Raw genomic sequence first — 22,644 nt, forward strand, 5'->3', positions numbered from 1 at the left:
AGATAAGTCCTCTATCTATCTCTATGCATTTTGAGGGCACAGGTAGATGAGCTTTACTAGTGCAGATAGAGTGTGGCTTCTATCAACGTAATTGTCTGCATCATTTCCAATCCCCCATATCCTCCGATCCCCCTAGCCCTAACATCGCTCCCCTAATTGGAATAAACTAATGGACAGGTATACTTTTTTTATTTATCACAATTTTATTTAACCAATTTTGGTCTTTAATGCCGACAGAAAAGTTCCTCACTTCTCCCCCTTCCACTTGCCACTTCCATTTTTTGCAGTAATGCCGCAATTAGTTTGTTATAATTTTGAATAGAGCAGTCATTTGTTAGCAAAGTCATATGTATCATTTTGATTCGTCTGTGAAAACCCTTAGCACAGGCAAGTCTGATTAGGCTTAGCCAGAAGTCAGTTACAGTATTTCTTAATATGGTTCTGAACTTAGCTATACTACAGCCTCTGGCATTGAAACAAACGGAGCATGGCTTTGTATCCGTGGATGCACCTTTACAATGCAGAAAACCACTTGTCTGTAGCCCATGTGGTTCAAAACTAAATACCTATTTTACAGGAGCTACACTTAGTTTTTTTCTGGGCAGATTTGCGAGACGCTTTTAAAATGGTTACACACAAATTAACCATCATGAGTAAGGAACTATTAAAAACGCGAAATAATATTTCAAATCAACCCTATTTAATAACACCGTTTGTCACCAGAGCCTAGAATCCCCCATATCCTCCGTTTGTTTCAATGCCAGAGGCTGTAGTATAGCTAAGTTCAGAACCATATTAAGAAATACTGTAACTGACTTCTGGCTAAGCCTAATCAGACTTGCCTGTGCTAATGGTTTTCACAGACGAATCAAAATATGGATGGTTTAGATGACTTGAGGTCATTACCACTATATAAGGACATGTTATATCCAAGGTGTGTCCACAGTTCAAAAAAGGTTGGGAACCACTGCATCATTACTATATATTTTATTTATTTTATTTATCCGTTATTTTACCAGGTAAGTTGACTGAGAACACGTTCTCATTTGCAGCAACGACCTGGGGAATAGTTACAGGGGAGAGGAGGGGGATGAATGAGCCAATTGTAAACTATACCGGACTATATTTAGTAAAGGATGCTAAACTGTGTGGGAAGTGGGCATACTGTCAATCTTTCAAATATGATGAGCTATTACATAAGCCTGTCTGGAGTGCCAGGTGGGCGTGGTTTGCACTTCTGTGATTATTCTATTGGTTCCATTGCGCCAGACAAGCTCAGTCAAGAACAGCTAAAGTATTTAAAAGGATTACAAATAGCATTTTAACCCAAGTCTGGATGGTGGCCTTTGGCATACTATAAATCTGTGCAGTTATGTAATAACCTTATACCCCTATGGGCCAATGTCAGTAAAACTGCTGGTGAATGGATATGACATTGTATATTTGATAAGACGGTACTGTAAGTGAATAGCTATGAGCTGCATGTCTGTATGTCTGTTCAATACAGAGGCCCGGTCAATAGTAAAACCTATACTGTCTGTATGTCCCACTTGAAATACCCCCCAGGTCATTATTAACAAAATGACCTACTTATTATTTTTTGGGGAGAGTGGAGTCAGTTACCACAGATGGACCACAGCCTGCTGGAGGAGGGTTCTATATGGCATGTTGTGTGGCACGACGTGTGGCATGTTGTGTGGCATGACGTGTGGCATGACGTGTGGCATGTTGTGTGGCACGACGTGTGGCATGTTGTGTGGCACGTTGTGTGGCATGTCGTGTGGCACGACGTGTGGCATGTTGTGTGGCATGTTGTGCGGCACGACGTGTGGCACGTTGTGTGGCATGTTGTGTGGCACGACGTGTGGCATGTCGTGTTTCGGGTAGCCTTCCACAAGCTTCCCACAATAAGTTGGGTGAATTTTGGCCCATTCCTCCTGACAGAGCTGGTGTAACTGAGTCAGGTTTGTAGGCATCCTTGCTCGCACACGCTTTTTCAGTTCTGCCCACAAATGTTCTATAGCTATATACAGGGTCAGTAGCTATATACAGGGTCAGTACATTTACATTTACATTTAAGTCATTTAGCAGACGCTCTTATCCAGAGCGACTTACAAATTGGTGCATTCACCTTATGACATCCAGTGGAACAGCCACTTTACAATAGTGCATCTAAATCTTTTAAGGGGGGGTTAGGGTTAGAAGGAGCAGAAGGATTGCTTTATCCTATCCTAGGTATTCCTTGAAGAGGTGGGGTTTCAGGTGTCTCCGGAAGGTGGTGATTGACTCCGCTGTCCTGGCGTCGTGAGGGAGTTTGTTCCACCATTGGGGTGCCAGAGCAGCGAACAGTTTTGACTGGGCTGAGCGGGAACTGTACTTCCTCAGTGGTAGGGAGGCGAGCCGGCCAGAGGTGGATGAACGCAGTGCCCTTGTTTGGGTGTAGGGCCTGATCAGAGCCTGAAGGTACTGAGGTGCCGTTCCCCTCACAGCTCCGTAGGCAAGCACCATGGTCTTGTAGCGGATGCGAGCTTCAACTGGAAGCCAGTGGAGAGAGCGGAGGAGCGGGGTGACGTGAGAGAACTTGGGAAGGTTGAACACCAGACGGGCTGCGGCGTTCTGGATGAGTTGTAGGGGTTTAATGGCACAGGCAGGGAGCCCAGCCAACAGCGAGTTGCAGTAATCCAGACGGGAGATGACAAGTGCCTGGATTAGGACCTGCGCCGCTTCCTGTGTGAGGCAGGGTCGTACTCTGCGGATGTTGTAGAGCATGAACCTACAGGAACGGGCCACCACCTTGATGTTAGTTGAGAACGACAGGGTGTTGTCCGGGATCACGCCAAGGTTCTTAGCGCTCTGGGAGGAGGACACAATGGAGTTGTCAACCGTGATGGCGAGATCATGGAACGGGCAGTCCTTCCCCGGGAGGAAGAGCAGCTCCGTCTTGCCGAGGTTCAGCTTGAGGTGGTGATCCGTCATCCACACTGATATGTCTGCCAGGCATGCAGAGATGCGATTCGCCACCTGGTCATCAGAAGGGGGAAAGGAGAAGATTAATTGTGTGTCGTCTGCATAGCAATGATAGGAGAGACCATGTGAGGTTATGACAGAGCCAAGTGACTTGGTGTATAGCGAGAATAGGAGAGGGCCTAGAACAGAGCCCTGGGGGACACCAGTGGTGAGAGCGCGTGGTGAGGAGACAGATTCTCGCCACGCCACCTGGTAGGAGCGACCTGTCAGGTAGGACGCAATCCAAGCGTGGGCCGCGCCGGAGATGCCCAACTCGGAGAGGGTGGAGAGGAGGATCTGATGGTTCACAGTATCGAAGGCAGCCGATAGGTCTAGAAGGATGAGAGCAGAGGAGAGAGAGTTAGCTTTAGCAGTGCGGAGTGCCTCCGTGATACAGAGAAGAGCAGTCTCAGTTGAATGACTAGTCTTGAAACCTGACTGATTTGGATCAAGAAGGTCATTCTGAGAGAGATAGCAGGAGAGCTGGCCAAGGACGGCACGTTCAAGAGTTTTGGAGAGAAAAGAAAGAAGGGATACTGGTCTGTAGTTGTTGACATCGGAGGGATCGAGTGTAGGTTTTTTCAGAAGGGGTGCAACTCTCGCTCTCTTGAAGACGGAAGGGACGTAGCCAGCGGTCAAGGATGAGTTGATGAGCGAGGTGAGGTAAGGGAGAAGGTCTCCGGAAATGGTCTGGAGAAGAGAGGAGGGGATAGGGTCAAGCGGGCAGGTTGTTGGGCGGCCGGCCGTCACAAGACGCGAGATTTCATCTGGAGAGAGAGGGGAGAAAGAGGTCAAAGCACAGGGTAGGGCAGTGTGAGCAGAACCAGCGGTGTCGTTTGACTTAGCAAACGAGGATCGGATGTCGTCGACCTTCTTTTCAAAATGGTTGACGAAGTCGTCTGCAGAGAGGGAGGAGGAGGGGGGAGGGGGAGGAGGATTCAGGAGGGAGGAGAAGGTGGCAAAGAGCTTCCTAGGGTTAGAGGCAGATGCTTGGAATTTAGAGTGGTAGAAAGTGGCTTTAGTAGCAGAGACAGAAGAGGAAAATGTAGAGAGGAGGGAGTGAAAGGATGCCAGGTCCGCAGGGAGGCGAGTTTTCCTCCATTTCCGCTCGGCTGCCCGGAGCCCTGTTCTGTGAGCTCGCAATGAGTCGTCGAGCCACGGAGCGGGAGGGTAGGACCGAGCCGGCCTGGAGGATAGGGGACATAGAGAGTCAAAGGATGCAGAAAGGGAGGAGAGGAGGGTTGAGGAGGCAGAATCAGGAGATAGGTTGGAGAAGGTTTGGGCAGAGGGAAGAGATGGTAGGATGGAAGAGGAGAGAGTAGTGGGGGAGAGAGAGCGAAGGTTGGGACGGCACGATACCATCCGAGTAGGGGCAGTGTGGGAAGTGTTGGATGAGAGCGAGAGGGAAAAGGATACAAGGTAGTGGTCGGAGACTTGGAGGGGAGTTGCAATGAGGTTAGTGGAAGAACAGCATCTAGTAAAGATGAGGTCAAGCGTATTGCCTGCCTTGTGAGTAGGGGGGGAAGGTGAGAGGGTGAGGTCAAAAGAGGAGAGGAGTGGAAAGAAGGAGGCAGAGAGGAATGAGTCAAAGGTAGACATGGGGAGGTTAAAGTCACCCAGAACTGTGAGAGGTGAGCCGTCCTCAGGAAAGGAGCTTATCAAGGCATCAAGCTCATTGATGAACTCTCCAAGGGAACCTGGAGGGCGATAAATGATAAGGATGTTAAGCTTGAAAGGGCTGGTAACTGTGACAGCATGGAATTCAAAGGAGGCGATAGACAGATGGGTAAGGGGAGAAAGAGAGAATGACCACTTGGGAGAGATGAGGATCCCGGTGCCACCACCCCGCTGACCAGAAGCTCTCGGGGTGTGCGAGAACACGTGGGCAGACGAAGAGAGAGCAGTAGGAGTAGCAGTGTTATCTGTGGTGAGCCATGTTTCCGTCAGTGCCAAGAAGTCGAGGGACTGGAGGGACGCATAGGCTGAGATGAGCTCTGCCTTGTTGGCCGCGGATCGGCAGTTCCAGAGGCTACCGGAGACCTGGAACTCCACGTGGGTTGTGCGGGCTGGGACCACCAGGTTAGGGTGGGCGCGGCCACGCGGTGTGAAGCGTTTGTATGGTCTGTGCAGAGAGGAGAGAACAGGGATAGACAGACACATAGTTGACAGGCTACAGAAGAGGCTACGCTAAAGCAAAGGAGATTAGAATGACAAGTGGGCTACACGTCTCGAATGTTCAGAAAGTTAAGCTTACGTTGCAAAAAAATCTGATCTGATTGACTAAAATGATATAGTACTGCTGGCTGGTGAAGTAGCCTGGCTAGCAGTGGCTGCGTTGTTGAAAGTGAAGCTGGCTAGGTGACCTCGACAATTTCTCTAAATTTCTCTAAACTACACAATTATCATGGATACAAGGACAGCAAAGACAACTAGCTAACACTACGCTAATCAAGTCGTTCCGTTGTAATGTAAGTTTCTACAGTGCTGCTATTCGGTAGAAGTTGGCTAGCTAGCAGTGTTAGCTAGCAGTGTTGGCTAGGTAGGAGGACGGCAGCGCGGCAGGCGAAAATAGCTGGCTAGCTAACCGATAATTACTCAAAGCTACACAATTATCTTAGATACAAAGATAGCAAAGAAAACTATGTAGCTAGCTAACACTACACAAATCAAGTCGTTCCGTTGTAATGTAATCGTTTCTACAGTGCTGCTAATCGGTGGCTAGCTGGCTAGCTAGCAGGGTTGACTACGTTACGTTACGTTACGTTAGGACGAGAATACCTGGCTAGCGAACCTCAGTGAACCTCGATAACTACACAATTATCTTTGATACAAAGACGGCTATGTAGCCAGCTAAGTAGCTAGCTAAGATCAAACAAATCAAAGATAGCAAAGACAACTGTGTAGCCAGCTAACACTACACTGATCAAGTCGTTCCGTTGTAATGCACTCGTTTCTACAATGCTGCTATTCGGTGGCAAGCTGGCTAGCTAGCAGTGTTGGCTACGTTGCGTTACGTTAGGACGAAAATAGCTGGCTAGCGAACCTCAATAACTACACAATTATGTTTGATACAAAGACGGCTATGTAGCTAGCTAAGATCAAACAAATCAAACCGTTGTACTGTAATGAAAATGAAAATCAGACCGTTGTACTATAATGAAATGTAATGAAAAGTTATACTACTATTCGGTAGACGGTGGACGTAGTAGCTATATATATATATATATATATATATATATATATATATACAGGGACAGTTCCAGGGTCAGTAGCTATATACAGGGTCAGTAGTTATGTACAGGGTCAGTAGCTATATACAGGGACAGTTCCAGGGTCAGTAGCTATATACAGGGTCAGTAGTTATGTACAGGGTCAGTTCCAGGGTCAGTAGTTATGTACAGGGCCAGTTCCAGGGTCAGTAGTTATGTACAGGGCCAGTTCCAGGGTCAGTAGTTATGTACAGGGCCAGTTCCAGGGTCAGTAGCTATATACAGGGTCAGTAGTTATATACAGGGTCAGTTCCAGGGTCAGTAGTTATGTACAGGGCCAGTTCCAGGGTCAGTAGCTATATACAGGGTCAGTTCCAGGGTCAGTAGTTATGTACAGGGCCAGTTCCAGGGTCAGTAGCTATATACAGGGTCAGTTCCAGGGTCAGTAGTTATGTACAGGGCCAGTTCCAGGGTCAGTAGCTATATACAGGGCCAGTTCCAGGGTCAGTAGCTATATACAGGGTCAGTTCCAGGGTCAGTAGTTATGTACAGGGCCAGTTCCAGGGTCAGTAGCTATATACAGGGCCAGTTCCAGGGTCAGTAGCTATATACAGGGTCAGTTCCAGGGTCAGTAGTTATGTACAGGGTCAGTTCCAGGGTCAGTAGCTATATACAGGGTCAGTTTCAGGGTCAGTAGTTATATACAGAGTCAGTTCCGGGGTCAGTAGTTATATACAGAGTCAGTTCCGGGGTCAGTAGCTATATACAGAGTCAGTTCCGGGGTCAGTAGTTATATACAGAGTCAGTTCCAGGGTCAGTAGTTATATACAGAGTCAGTTCCAGGGTCAGTAGCTATATACAGAGTCAGTTCCAGGGTCAGTAGCTATATACAGAGTCAGTTCCAGGGTCAGTAGCTATATACAGAGTCAGTTCCAGGGTCAGTAGCTATGTACAGAGTCAGTTCCAGGGTCAGTGCCAATACCATATTTACAATGGGGATACTGGAGTGATAGAGGTAGATATGTACAGTGTATATCCTTTCACTGTTTACAGCTGGTCTCCAGCTACCCAGACCTGTCTGATCAGCCTGATAGGTATACAGCTGGTCTCCAGCTACCCAGACCTGTCTGATCAGCCTGATAGGGTATACAGCAGGTCTCCAGCTACCCAGACCTGTCTGATCAGCCTGATAGGTATACAGCTGGTCTCCAGCTACCCAGACCTGTCTGATCAGCCTGCTAGGGTATACAGCAGGTCTCCAGCTACCCAGACCTGTCTGATCAGCCTGATAGGGTATACAGCAGGTCTCCAGCTACCCAGACCTGTCTGGTCAGCCTGATAGGGTATACAGCAGGTCTCCAGCTACCCAGACCTGTCTGATCAGCCTGATAGGGTATACAGCTGGTCTCCAGCTACCCAAACCTGTCTGATCAGCCTGATAGGGAGCTACCCAGACCTGTCTGATCAGCCTGATAGGGTATACAGCAGGTCTCCAGCTACCCAGACCTGTCTGATCAGCCTGATAGGGTATACAGCAGGTCTCCAGCTGCCCAGACCTGTCTAATCAGCCTGATAGGGTATAGAGCAGGTCTCCAGCTACCCAGACCTGTCTGATCAGCCTGATAGGGAGCTACCCAGACCTGTCTGATCAGCCTGATAGGGTATACAGCAGGTCTCCAGCTACCCAGACCTGTCTGATCAGCCTGATAGGGTATACAGCTGGTCTCCAGCTACCCAGACCTGTCTGATCAGCCTGATAGGGTATACAGCTGGTCTCCAGCTCTCTGTTGTACTCCTTGTTATTCTTGAAGGTATTCTGTAATCTTCTTTTTAACTCCCATGTGATTGTTAACTGGTTTTGAGATAACTGGTTTCCTGAGGTAAATATATTGTGTGTGGTTGTGTGACAGTGCTGCAGTGTTTAACTGGTTGTGTTGTCTCTCTCTCGGGTTATTATTGAAGGTATTGTGTCTAGTACTGTTTAATCCTGGGTTTAAGGTAGTTCACTAACTGGGTTTGTCTCTGTAGGAGGGCTGTGCTACTGACCACTAAAGACGTCCTCAGTTGGACACGGATATAGATTCAGTAAAGGCCAATCTACGCTGACACAGCTGTCTCTGTCAGCTACAACCAGTAACATAGAAGACTAGCCTTGCTGAACTTACTGACATAGACAGCAGGATGTGGCTGTAGTTAACATGGGTACAATGGGAAGGCATCTGCTCGCAATGAAATGCTTGTTATCAATAAATGACTCATGACTTTCTTTCTGTGTTCTTCTTCCTCCTCTTCTCCAGAGAGTATGGGTCCGTTGACGATGTGGACGTCGAAATGCAAATCAATGTCATCTTCTTAGATATAAAATTGACTACAGTCCCAGTCGGTATTAAATAGATCTTTGCAGCCCGGACGCCTTGGGGGAAAACAACCCATGGTCAATGAGGGATACAGACGATCTGGTGCCCATGAAATAAGTTATGACACTTTTAAAAAGACAATTTAGACAGATATACATTCTATGGATACATCACAAATGGTACCCTATTTCAAATATATTCTAGAACCCACTTTGAACAAAACAAAACAACATTCCACATCTGTGGAGAGGAGTGGCTCTGAAGCTTTAATCAAATCAAAAGGAGAGGAGTGGCTCTGAAGCTTTAATCAAATCAAAAGGAGAGGAATGGCTCTGAAGCTTTAATCAAATCAAAGGAGAGGAGTGGCTCTGAAGCTTTAATCAAATCAAAAGGAGAGGAATGGCTCTGAAGCTTTAATCAAATCAAAGGAGAGGAGTGGCTCTGAAGCTTTAATCAAATCAAAGGAGAGGAGTGGCTCTGAAGCTTTAATCAAATCAAAGGAGAGGAGTGGCTCTGAAGCTTTAATCAAATCAAAGGAGAGGAGTGGCTCTGAAGCTTTAATCAAATCAAAGGAGAGGAGTGGCTCTGAAGCTTTAATCAAATCAAAGGAGAGGAGTGGCTCTGAAGCTTTAATCAAATCAAAGGAGAGGAGTCGCTCTGAAGCTTTATGGTTTTATTTTATTTTATGCATTTTTATAAATCCCATGTTTGGAAAACATACCACAACATCACGAACTGCAACATTTTTGTTCTGCTTCAGTGACATATTTTCAAGGTTGTGCATTTCATGTTTAATGTGATTTTCTTGCTCTGCAACTATCCTCAACTACCTACCTAGTATGACCAGGACCTATCCTTAACTGCCTACCTAGTATGACTAGGACCTATCCTCAACTACCTACCTAGTATGACCAGGACCTATCCTCAACTACCTACCTAGTATGACTAGGACCTATCCTCAATTACCTACCTAGTATGACCAGGACCTATCCTCAACTACCTACCTAGTATGACCAGGACCTATCCTCAACCACCTACCTAGTATGACCAGGACCTATCCTCAACTACCTACCTAGTATGACCAGGACCTATCCTCAACTACCTACCTAGTATGACCAGGACCTATCCTCAACTACCTACCTAGTATGACCAGGACCTATCCTCAACTACCTACCTAGTATGACCAGGACCTATCCTCAACTACCTACCTAGTATGACCAGGACCTATCCTCAACTACCTACCTAGTATGACCAGGACCTATCCTCAACTACCTACCTAGTATGACCAGGACCTATCCTCAACTACCTACCTAGTATGACCAGGACCTATCCTCAACTACCTAGTAACTGAAAAGTCGCTGCTTTGAATCTCAGAATAGGCTGTGTCAACAAAAAAAAATCTGCCGTTTTGCCCTTGAGCAAGGCAGTTAACATCCAACAACAATTGCTCTCCAGGCTCCGATGATTTGGACGTCGATTAAGGCAGCCCCCCCCCCCCCCCCCCCCGCACCTCTCTGAATCAGAGGGGTTGAGTTAAAAGCGGAACACCCATTTCAGTTGAATACATTCAGTTTTACAACTGACTAGGTATCTTCCCTTTACAACTGACTAGGTACCCCCCTTTCCCTATACAACTGACTAGGTATCCCCCTTTCCCTATACAACTGACTAGGTATCCCCCTTCCCTATACAACTGACTAGGTATCCCCCCCTTTCCCTGTACAACTGAGTAGGTATCCCCCTTTCCCTATACAACTGACTAGGTATCCCCCCCCTTTCCCTGTACAACTGAGTAGGTATCCCCCTTTCCCTATACAACTGACTAGGTATCCCCCCCTTTCCCTGTACAACTGAGTAGGTATCCCCCTTTCCCTATACAACTGACTAGGTATCCCCCCCTTTCCCTGTACAACTGAGTAGGTATCCCCCTTTCCCTATACAACTGACTAGGTATCCCCCTTCCCTATACAACTGACTAGGTATCCCCCCCTTTCCCTTTACAACTGAGTAGGTATCCCCCTTTCCCTATACAACTGACTAGGTATCCCCCCCCTTTCCCTGTACAACTGACTAGGTATCCCCCTTCCCTATACAACTGACTAGGTATCCCCCCCCTTTCCCTTTACAACTGACTAGGTATCCCCCCCTTTCCCTTTACAACTGACTAGGTATCCCCCCCTTTACAACTGACTAGGTATCCCCCCCTTTACAACTGACTAGGTATCCCCCCTTTCCCTGTACAACTGACTAGGTATCCCCCTTTCCCTATACAACTGACTAGGTATCCCCCCTTTCCCTATACAACTGACTAGGTATCCCCCCCTTTCCCTATACAACTGACTAGGTATCCCCCCTTTCCCTATACAACTGACTAGGTATCCCCTTTCCCTTTCCAACTGACTAGGTATCCCCCCTTTCCCTGTACAACTGACTAGGTATCCCCCTTTCCCTATACAACTGACTAGGTATCCCCCCCTTTCCCTATACAACTGACTAGGTATCCCCCCCTTTCCCTATACAACTGACTAGGTATCCCCCCCTTTCCCTATACAACTGACTAGGTATCCCCCTTTCCCTATACAACTGACTAGGTATCCCCCCCTTTCCCTTTCCAACTGACTAGGTATCCCCCCCTTTCCCTATACAACTGACTAGGTATCCCACCCTTTCCCTTTCCAACTGACTAGGTATCCCCCCTTTCCCTATACAACTGACTAGGTATCCCCCTTTCCCTTTCCAACTGACTAGGTATCCCCCCCTTTCCCTATACAACTGACTAGGTATCCCCCTTTCCCTATACAACTGACTAGGTATCCCCCTTTCCCTGTACAACTGACTAGGTATCCCCCTTTCCCTATACAACTGACTAGGTATCCCCCCTTTCCCTATACAACTGACTAGGTATCCCCCCTTTCCCTATACAACTGACTAGGTATCCCCCTTTCCCTTTCCAACTGACTAGGTATCCCCCCCTTTCCCTATACAACTGACTAGGTATCCCCCTTTCCCTATACAACTGACTAGGTATCCCCCTTTCCCTATACAACTGACTAGGTATCCCCCTTTCCCTGTACAACTGACTAGGTATCCCCCTTTCCCTATACAACTGACTAGGTATCCCCCCTTTCCCTATACAACTGACTAGGTATCCCCCCCTTTCCCTATACAACTGACTAGGTATCCCCCCCTTTCCCTATACAACTGACTAGGTATCCCCCTTTCCCTATACAACTGACTAGGTATCCCCCCTTTCCCTATACAACTGACTAGGTATCCCCCCTTTCCCTATACAACTGACTAGGTATCCCCCCCTTTCCCTATACAACTGACTAGGTATCCCCCTTTCCCTATACAACTGACTAGGTATCCCCCCCTTTCCCTATACAACTGACTAGGTATCCCCCTTTCCCTATACAACTGACTAGGTATCCCCCCTTTCCCTATACAACTGACTAGGTATCCCCCCTTTCCCTATACAACTGACTAGGTATCCCCCTTTCCCTTTCCAACTGACTAGGTATCCCCCCCTTTCCCTATACAACTGACTAGGTATCCCCCTTTCCCTATACAACTGACTAGGTATCCCCCTTTCCCTATACAACTGACTAGGTATCCCCCTTTCCCTGTACAACTGACTAGGTATCCCCCTTTCCCTATACAACTGACTAGGTATCCCCCCTTTCCCTATACAACTGACTAGGTATCCCCCCTTTCCCTATACAACTGACTAGGTATCCCCCTTTCCCTTTCCAACTGACTAGGTATCCCCCCTTTCCCTATACAACTGACTAGGTATCCCCCCCTTTCCCTATACAACTGACTAGGTATCCCCCTTTCCCTATACAACTGACTAGGTATCCCCCCCTTTCCCTATACAACTGACTAGGTATCCCCCTTTCCCTTTCCAACTGACTAGGTATCCCCCTTTCCCTTTCCAACTGACTAGGTATCCCCCTTTCCCTTTCCAACTGACTAGGTATCCCCCCTTTCCCTATACAACTGACTAGGTATCCCCCTTTCCCTTTCCAACTGACTAGGTATCCCCCCTTTCCCTATACAACTGACTAGGTATCCCCCTTTCCCTATACAACTGACTAGGTATCCCCCCTTTCCCTATACAACTGACTAGGTATCCCCCCCTTTCCCTATACAACTGACTAGGTATCCCCCTTTCCCTTTCCAACTGACTAGGTATCCCCCCCTTTCCCTATACAACTGACTAGGTATCCCCCTTTCCCTTTCCAACTGACTAGGTATCCCCCCTTTCCCTATACAACTGACTAGGTATCCCCCCTTTCCCTATACAACTGACTAGGTATCCCCCCTTTCCCTATACAACTGACTAGGTATCCCCCCCTTTCCCTATACAACTGACTAGGTATCCCCCTTTCCCTATACAACTGACTAGGTATCCCCCCTTTCCCTATACAACTGACTAGGTATCCCCCCCTTTCCCTTTCCAACTGACTAGGTATCCCCCCTTTCCCTATACAACTGACTAGGTATCCCCCCTTTCCCTATACAACTGACTAGGTATCCCCCCCTTTCCCTATACAACTGACTAGGTATCCCCCTTTCCCTATACAACTGACTAGGTATCCCCCCCTTTCCCTATACAACTGACTAGGTATCCCCCCCTTTCCCTATACAACTGACTAGGTATCCCCCCCTTTCCCTATACAACTGACTAGATATCCCCCTTTCCCTATACAACTGACTATCTATCCCCTTTCCCTTTCCAACTGACTAGGTATCCCCCCTTTCCCTGTACAACTGACTAGGTATCCCCCTTTCCCTATACAACTGACTAGGTATCCCCCCCTTTCCCTATACAACTGACTAGGTATCCCCCCCTTTCCCTATACAACTGACTAGGTATCCCCCTTTCCCTATACAACTGACTAGGTATCCCCTTTCCCTATACAACTGACTAGGTATCCCCCCTTTCCCTATACAACTGACTAGGTATCCCCCTTTCCCTTTCCAACTGACTAGGTATCCCCCTTTCCCTATACAACTGACTAGGTATCCCCCTTTCCCTATACAACTGACTAGGTATCCCCCCTTTCCCTATACAACTGACTAGGTATCCCCCTTTCCCTATACAACTGACTAGGTATCCCCCCTTTCCCTATACAACTGACTAGGTATCCCCCCTTTCCCTATACAACTGACTAGGTATCCCCCTTTCCCTTTCCAACTGACTAGGTATCCCCCCTTTCCCTATACAACTGACTAGGTATCCCCCTTTCCCTATACAACTGACTAGGTATCCCCCCTTTCCCTATACAACTGACTAGGTATCCCCCCCTTTCCCTATACAACTGACTAGGTATCCCCCTTTCCCTTTCCAACTGACTAGGTATCCCCCCTTTCCCTATACAACTGACTAGGTATCCCCCCTTTCCCTATACAACTGACTAGGTATCCCCCTTTCCCTATACAACTGACTAGGTATCCCCCCTTTCCCTATACAACTGACTAGGTATCCCCCTTTCCCTATACAACTGACTAGGTATCCCCCCTTTCCCTATACAACTGACTAGGTATCCCCCCTTTCCCTTTCCAACTGACTAGGTATCCCCCCTTTCCCTATACAACTGACTAGGTATCCCCCTTTCCCTATACAACTGACTAGGTATCCCCCTTTCCCTATACAACTGACTAGGTATCCCCCCTTTCCCTATACAACTGACTAGGTATCCCCCCTTTCCCTATACAACTGACTAGGTATCCCCCTTCCCTATACAACTGACTAGGTATCCCCCTTCCCTATACAACTGACTAGGTATCCCCTTTCCCTATACAACTGACTAGGTATCCCCCCTTTCCCTATACAACTGACTAGGTATCCCCCCTTTCCCTATACAACTGACTAGGTATCCCCCCTTTCCCTATACAACTGACTAGGTATCCCCCCTTTCCCTGTACAACTGACTAGGTATCCCCCTTTCCCTATACAACTGACTAGGTATCCCCCTTTCCCTGTACAACTGACTAGGTATCCCCCCTTTCCAACTGACTAGGTATCCCCCCCCTTTCCCTATACAACTGACTAGGTATCCCCCCCTTTCCCTGTACAACTGACTAGGTATCCCCCCCTTTCCCTGTACAACTGACTAGGTATCCCCCCTTTCCCTATACAACTGACTAGGTATCCCCCCTTTCCCTTTCCAACTGACTAGGTATCCCCCCTTTCCCTATACAACTGACTAGGTATCCCCCCTTTCCCTATACAACTGACTAGGTATCCCCTCTTTCCCTATACAACTGACTAGGTATCCCCCCTTTCCCTATACAACTGACTAGGTATCCCCCCTTTCCCTATACAACTGACTAGGTATCCCCCCTTTCCCTATACAACTGACTAGGTATCCCCCCTTTCCCTATACAACTGACTAGGTATCCCCCCTTTCCCTTTCCAACTGACTAGGTATCCCCCCTTTCCCTTTCCAACTGACTAGGTATCCCCCCTTTCCCTATACAACTGACTAGGTATCCCCCCTTTCCCTATACAACTGACTAGGTATCCCCCCTTTCCCTATACAACTGACTAGGTATCCCCCCTTTCCCTTTCCAACTGACTAGGTATCCCCCCTTTCCCTTTCCAACTGACTAGGTATCCCCCCTTTCCCTTTCCAACTGACTAGGTATCCCCCCCCTTTCCCTTTCCAACTGACTAGGTATCCCCCTTTCCCTATACAACTGACTAGGTATCCCCCTTTCCCGATACAACTGACTAGGTATCCCCCTTTCCCTATACAACTGACTAGGTATCCCCCCTTTCCCTTTCCAACTGACTAGGTATCCCCCCTTTCCCTTTCCAACTGACTAGGTATCCCCCCCTTTCCCTTTCCAACTGACTAGGTATCCCCCTTTCCCGATACAACTGACTAGGTATCCCCCTTTCCCGATACAACTGACTAGGTATCCCCTTTCCCGATACAACTGACTAGGTATCCCCCCCTTTCCCTATACAACTGACTAGGTATCCCCCTTTCCCTGTACAACTGACTAGGTATCCCCCCCCTTTCCCTATACAACTGACTAGGTATCCCCCTTTCCCTATACAACGGACTAGGTATCCCCCTTTCCCGATACAACTGACTAGGTATCCCCCTTTCCCTATACAACTGACTAGGTATCCCCCCTTTCCCTTTCCAACTGACTAGGTATCCCCCCTTTCCTTTTCCAACTGACTAGGTATCCCCCCCTTTCCCTATACAACTGACTAGGTATCCCCCTTTCCCTATACAACTGACTAGGTATCCCCCCTTTCCCTTTCCAACTGACTAGGTATCCCCCCTTTCCTTTTCCAACTGACTAGGTATCCCCCCCTTTCCCTATACAACTGACTAGGTATCCCCCTTTCCCTTTCCAACTGACTAGGTATCCCCCCCCTTTCCCTTTCCAACTGACTAGGTATCCCCCTTTCCCTATACAACTGACTAGGTATCCCCCTTTCCCGATACAACTGACTAGGTATCCCCTTTCCCTATACAACTGACTAGGTATCCCCCCCTTTCCCTATACAACTGACTAGGTATCCCCCCCTTTCCCTATACAACTGACTAGGTATCCCCCTTTCCCTGTACAACTGACTAGGTATCCCCCCCTTTCCCTATACAACTGACTAGGTATCCCCCTTTCCCTATACAACTGACTAGGTATCCCCCCCTTTCCCTATACAACTGACTAGGTATCCCCCCCTTTCCCTATACAACTGACTAGGTATCCCCCCTTTCCCTATACAACTGACTAGGTATCCCCCCCTTTCCCTATACAACTGACTAGGTATCCCCCCCTTTCCCTATACAACTGACTAGGTATCCCCCCCTTTCCCTATACAACTGACTAGGTATCCCCCCTTTCCCTATACAACTGACTAGGTATCCCCCCTTTCCCTATACAACTGACTAGGTATCCCCCCCTTTCCCTATACAACTGACTAGGTATCCCCCCTTTCCCTATACAACTGACTAGGTATCCCCCTTTCCCTATACAACTGACTAGGTATCCCCCCTTTCCCTATACAACTGACTAGGTATCCCCCTTTCCCTATACAACTGACTAGGTATCCCCCTTTCCCTATACAACTGACTAGGTATCCCCCTTTCCCTATACAACTGACTAGGTATCCCCCTTTCCCTATACAACTGACTAGGTATCCCCCTTTCCCTATACAACTGACTAGGTATGCCGTTTCCCTAAACAAATGTACACTAATGTCCAATTCAGTAAGACTACTCTCACTGAAATTACGTTGAAATGAAACGTTCAGGGTCCATATTCATCAAACAAGAAACAAAATGGACACCATAGATCGTCTTCCTCAACACCCCTTTGCCGCCATGGCTCACATCAAGCAACAGATGACAATATTGTCAAGCTACCGCTGAACAAGGGTAAGCTGAGACAATACCGCTGTTCATTCACTTTCTGGAGGTACGCATCTGAATATATGTGGACGACATTGATAAAAAAATAAAAAACAGCTGCCAGTGCAATGTGTAATCAATGCTTCATAACATTTTTTTTTTTGGGGGGGGGGGGGTTAATGTGTCCGAATCACATTTGCTCTGCCCAAACTAGCCTATCACATTGCTCTGTCCAAACTAGCCTATCACATTGCTCTGTCCAAACTAGCCTATCACATTGCTCTGTCCAAACTAGCCTATCACATTGCTCTGTCCAAACTAGCCTATCACATTGCACAACTTCAGCCTTATATACTGTGTACTGTACACACATTAGGAACACCTTCCTAATATTGAGTTGCACACCCCCCCCACCCCCCCTTTTTTTTTGCCTGGTGTCGAAAGCGTTCCACAGGGATACTGGTCAGTGTTGACTAATGATTCCCACAGTTGTGTCAAGTTGACTGGATGTCCTTGGTGGACCTCTCTTGATACACACAGGAAACCATCATTCCATTAAGATATGAAGGTCAATCCGGGAAAATGTCAAGACTTTTGAAAGTTACTTCAAGTGCAGTCGCAAAAAAACATCAAGCGCTATGATGAAACTGTGATGAAGCTCTCATGAGGACCGCCACAGGAAAGGAAGACCCAGAGTTACATCTGCTGCAAAGGATAAGTTAATTCGAGTTGCCAGCCTCAGAAATGTCAGCCCAAATAAATGCTTCGCAGAGTTCAAGTAACAGACACATCTCAACATCAACTGTTCAGAGGAGACTGAGTGAATCAGGCCTTCATGGTTGAATTGCTGCAAAGAAACCACTACTAAAGGACACCGATAAGAAGAAGAGTCTTGCTTGGACCAAGAAACACGAGCGATGGACATTAGAACGGCGGAAATCTGTCCAAATTATACATTTTTGATTCCAAGGGGAGGGGGTACTGTCACGCCTGCTCCCGCTCTTCCCCCTTGGAGCTCGTGGGCGCCCGGCTCCCCAGCCAGGCTCCCAAGCATTACGCACACCTCGCATCAGCGATTATTGGACTCACCTGGACTCAATCACCTCTGTCATTACCTTCCCTGTATCTGTCTGGTTCCCAGCTCTATTCCCTGCTTCTGCATTAATGTTCATATGTCCTTGTATAGCCGTGTGCTGAGGCTGTTTCTGTCCTGTTACCTGTCTGTTCCTATTAGATGTTTGACTCCTCGTACCTGCTTCTCATCCCCGGCGTCGGTCCTTACATTCTTACCATTTCCACACCCACCAATTAAAAAAGTCGCAGAACTTCCCATCGCAGTAAATCTGTTTTAATCTTTGAGACGAGTTTAGCATATTTTCCTGATGTGCATGGTGTTAAAATAAACACCCACATATCGAAACCCTTGTCTAGACCAATGAAAGGACAGATCTTTATTCAACTGATCTCCGGTACTTTTGTATAATTTTTAGCCTGTAAAAAAAAAAAATCCGTACTACGTCACATATGTGCAGATATGTGCAACACGTCATTGTCATTGCTCTCTCTCTCTCTCAATTCAATTCAATTCAAGGGGCTTTATTGGCATGGGAAACATGTGTTAACATTGCCAAAGCAAGTGAGGTAGCAATACACAAAAGTGAAACAAACAATACAAATTAACAGTAAACATTACACATACAGAAGTTTCAAAACAATAAAGACATTACAAATGTCATATTATATATATACAGTGTTGTAGCAATGTACGAATGGTTAAAGCACACAGGTTAAAATAAATAGGCATAAATATGGGTTGTATTTACAATGCTGTTTGTTCTTCACTGGTTGCCCTTTTCTTGTGACAACAGGTCACAAATCTTGCTGCTGTGATGGCACACTCTCTCTCTCTCTCTGCTGTATGTCTATCTTGCTAGCTGTCACTCAAATAACGAGGGGCTGACACTCATTGGCTAGAATTCTAGTTGCTAGGGGGCTGGCCCACGTGGGAGAAAATGTAAGGCAAAATGTAGAAGCACAGCTTCCAGAAACGAGGGATTTCGTTTAAAAAAAAGGATTTTGTGGCGAATTGAGGTAATAAAATATTTCTGCTCATAGATTACATGTATGATCTACACATTGACATATCCAGCCCAAAGCTGGAGTTTAAAAAAAAATACCTAGTCGTTGCCAAAGTTCCCGGAGCATGTCTTTAAAAGTTTGGCAGAGTGTTTTCCCATTGCTTGTTACCCAGTCTCTCTAGCCTCCTGAACTGAACCATTTCAGTATTTTGCCACAAGGTGGCACTGCAGGCTGTTATACAGCGTGTACGGCAGGTGACATAAGCCGGGTGCTCCAATTTCACAGCACAGTGGAGTGCCATCAATGTCCACCAGAGGCAGATACAGACATGTCGGCAGCTGTGCTGTGTGATTCTGCTTTTGCCTGTTCTCTCCAGGGACCGAATGTCTGTGCTCAGTGTGAGAGACAGTGATTGGCTGTCTGGGGAGATGGGTCTGTGCATTCTGTGAGGCAGAAATTCAGCATTATAACACTGCACTGGTTCCATATGAGCTCCTCTGCAGCTGCCTCGTGTCAGGTCACTTTACTACTCTGGGATGAGGGAGTAGGAGAATCAGGTCGGCTATTGTGTAGATAAACACAAGGTGAGGTCATAGGCGGTTCCCCGCCACAACATAGAAAGATGAAAGGGTCGTATGTCCTGACAAAGATCTATCTACCTGTTTCTGGGCTCTTACTACTAACCATGTTAAAACAATGAACTTGAGTGCAATCATCTTAATAATTGATAAGAAAACTTCCCATTTTAATGTGCCAAATTACTTTCCTTTTCTGGGTCACTCAGCAGTGAGGGCTATGAGGTGTGATGAGGATGGGGACTGCTGAGTTGTTCACCACACTCCCCCTGTGTTCCCCTCCCCTCAAAAAGAGATCCTCCAGGCAGTCATTTCCCCAACACCAGATGGCCCTCTGTGTGTGTGTGTGTGTGTGTGTGTGTGTGTGTGTGTGTGTGTGTGTGTGTGTGTGTGTGTGTGTGTGTGTGTGTGTGTGTGTGTGTGTGTGTGTGTGTGTGTGTGTGTGTGTGTGTGTGTGTAGGAGGCCTACTTACCATAGGCTATGTCAGCTGTTCATATTTTAATGGCTTCCAAATGATCTTATGTGTCTCATGTTATCATGCTGCCAAAGCGGTGAAAAAGAAATACACAATGCCTCTCTGAACTTGTATTTTACTCATTAACTACAGGTTCTTCCAGCCAGGTGTCTGCCTTGTTTTTGACAACCCATTTGAGAGACTTTGAGAGACAGTGTAATACATGACTAGGTACTATCTCTCATTTCATGTTTCCACAGCTTAGTCTTGTTTTAATGCCTCATTGCATCATATTAAAAAACTATGTTTAATCAGGCATGTTCAAACACACACACACACACACACACACACACACACACACACACACACACACACACACACACACACACACACACACAGATTCAGGATAGGACAGCCAATGGAATGTCTCTCTCTCTCTCTCTCCCTCCCTCTCTCTCCTCCTCTCTTTCTCTCTCTGTGCTACAACTTACTCCAGCATCAGTCGGAAAAGGAGGTAAACCTTACAGACATACCCCAGCATCAGTCGGAGTCGGAGTCAGAGGTAAACTTATTTCCATCTAGTCCAGTGCTTTGGAGGAGGAGGAAGATTATCATCGTCATTGTAGCTTCCTGAAAACCCCCCCCAAAAAGGGATTTACTAGGGAATTCAGCTTTCAAAAACTGACATGCATTTTTCAAAGGATTACAAAAGGAATCAGAGCAAATGGAAGTTGAGGGACCCTCTAACACAGGGGTAGGCAACTAGATTCAGCTGGTGGACGAATTTTTGTTGGAGCGGATGGTTGGGGGGCCGGAACATAATTATAATAATTTGTACATTACAAATTGACCACAACTAAGCCCAAATAGAGATTGTATTTGAAAATAACAATAATTTCATACTTTGATTACATTGATTTTACTGTCTTTTTTAACCCCCAAAAATCTAAAATCCTGATTTTTTTTGAATACTTTTAAATTTAAAAACATTTTATTTTTTTACAAAAGACTTCGGGGGGCAACAAACAAAAATCACTCGTGGGCTGGTTTTGGCCTGTTGCCGACCCCTGCTCTAACAAAGCAGCAGCATCTCACCCACCATGACTACATGCACTTTTACCAGTATGAAACCAATCCAGTCTGCGTTCCCTACCCCAGAACTGCCTTCCATTTCTTCATCCTCTTCCTCATTGCCTCAACTGGGTGGCCAGAGCGACTTCAGGAGAGTCTGCACCACAGATGAACCCACTGCCTGTCCAATCCCTGGACTGGCAGCAGGCGTGCTCGAAATGAGAGTGAAGGAAGGAAGCAAGATCCGAAACCTCTTGGGATTTGTAATGGCTCGTATGCAGAGAGAGGGACAGGAAGTGGATGGGAGTCAGATTCAGACGATGCTGACTGTGAAAGAGGGAGTGACAGTCGACAGGATTCAGATGGGGAAGAGGCAAGGAGAGGGAATCATGGACATTGGCCGGAGTCAGACCCGGACCGGGCTGAGAGTGAGACAGGTGGTTTTCACTGGATCAGGCAAAGGGATCACCAAAACCATAACATGTGTTGAGATCCTGAAACGGAAACTGGGAGGACTACACCAGCTATCCAAGCTCCACTACAAGACCGTGAGTGAGGTGTGGGAGAGTCAGGAGACTGACGTGACACCCAGGTCCAGGATGACTGTTCATAAGACTGTTCCTGCTATCAGTATCCTGCTGTCCAAACACCCACTGGACCCACGTGAGCCTGGGTATCAGCCCCCAGAAACCCTGCATGATCCTAGCTACCAACCCCCAGGGCACCAGCCTCCTAGGTATCAGCCCCCAGAAACCCTGCATGATCCTAGCTACCAACCCCCAGGGCACCAGCCTCCTAGGTATCAGCCCCCAGTGACGCTGTGTGACAGTGTGAAAATTCCACCTCGACCACGGCTCGAATTCTGCGAAACACAACTGTTGTCAATACCACTGACCCAGAAAAGCCAAACCCCTTTTTGTTTCCAGAGTGCCGGTACCTCTAGTTCTCAGGAGGGCAGTAGCGATGCACGGAGCTGTACGCCACACCTGTATGCCGCCTCGGAGAAAGAGAGGAAAACAGCAGGAGGAGAGACACTCTACAGTCCTTGTTCATACATGTTGCCTGGTCCTGAAGCCAAGAGAACCTGTATGGAGAACCACCTGTTCCCCTCGACTCCCACAACTTGAAAGAAACTTGAGTTCCATCTGCTCTGTGCTCCTGTTAGACACAACAGAGAAACAGAGGAAAGTGAGGAGACAACTGGAAGATATTGCATTTGAGTAAATGTTTAAATTCTAGAATAGATTATTAAAGGTGTAGTGGGTTAGGAACAAATAGTAAACGCCTACTTTTTCAAATTATATTTCAGTAGTTTAGGAAAAATGTCTCATAAAATGATGGCAAAATGCTAAATAAATGTAATTTATGTTATGATGACGTGCAAAAAAAAATCGTAAATTTAGGACCTTGTGCTGTTTAGGTCTTCAGCTGCTAGCTAACGTCCTTGAATTTGTCACTAGTTACCACAGCCACAAAGTCCTAAACCGCGCCCATTTCTACAATTTCTCTTCTAA

General features: G+C 47.0%; 1 protein-coding gene across 1 annotated transcript; it reads left to right on the forward strand.

The window, feature by feature from the left end:
• The first annotated feature begins 20,549 nt into the window (after nt 1-20,549).
• LOC129861907 (uncharacterized) lies at nt 20,550-22,501 on the forward strand. Its single transcript, XM_055933091.1, has one exon. The coding sequence runs from the start codon at nt 21,160-21,162 to the stop codon at nt 22,255-22,257; it is 1,098 nt and encodes a 365-aa protein (XP_055789066.1). The 5' UTR covers nt 20,550-21,159; the 3' UTR covers nt 22,258-22,501.
• The last annotated feature ends 143 nt before the right edge of the window (nt 22,502-22,644 follow it).

This window comes from Salvelinus fontinalis, chromosome 9 (assembly GCF_029448725.1).
Source record: "Salvelinus fontinalis isolate EN_2023a chromosome 9, ASM2944872v1, whole genome shotgun sequence".
Taxonomy (NCBI): domain Eukaryota; kingdom Metazoa; phylum Chordata; class Actinopteri; order Salmoniformes; family Salmonidae; genus Salvelinus; species Salvelinus fontinalis.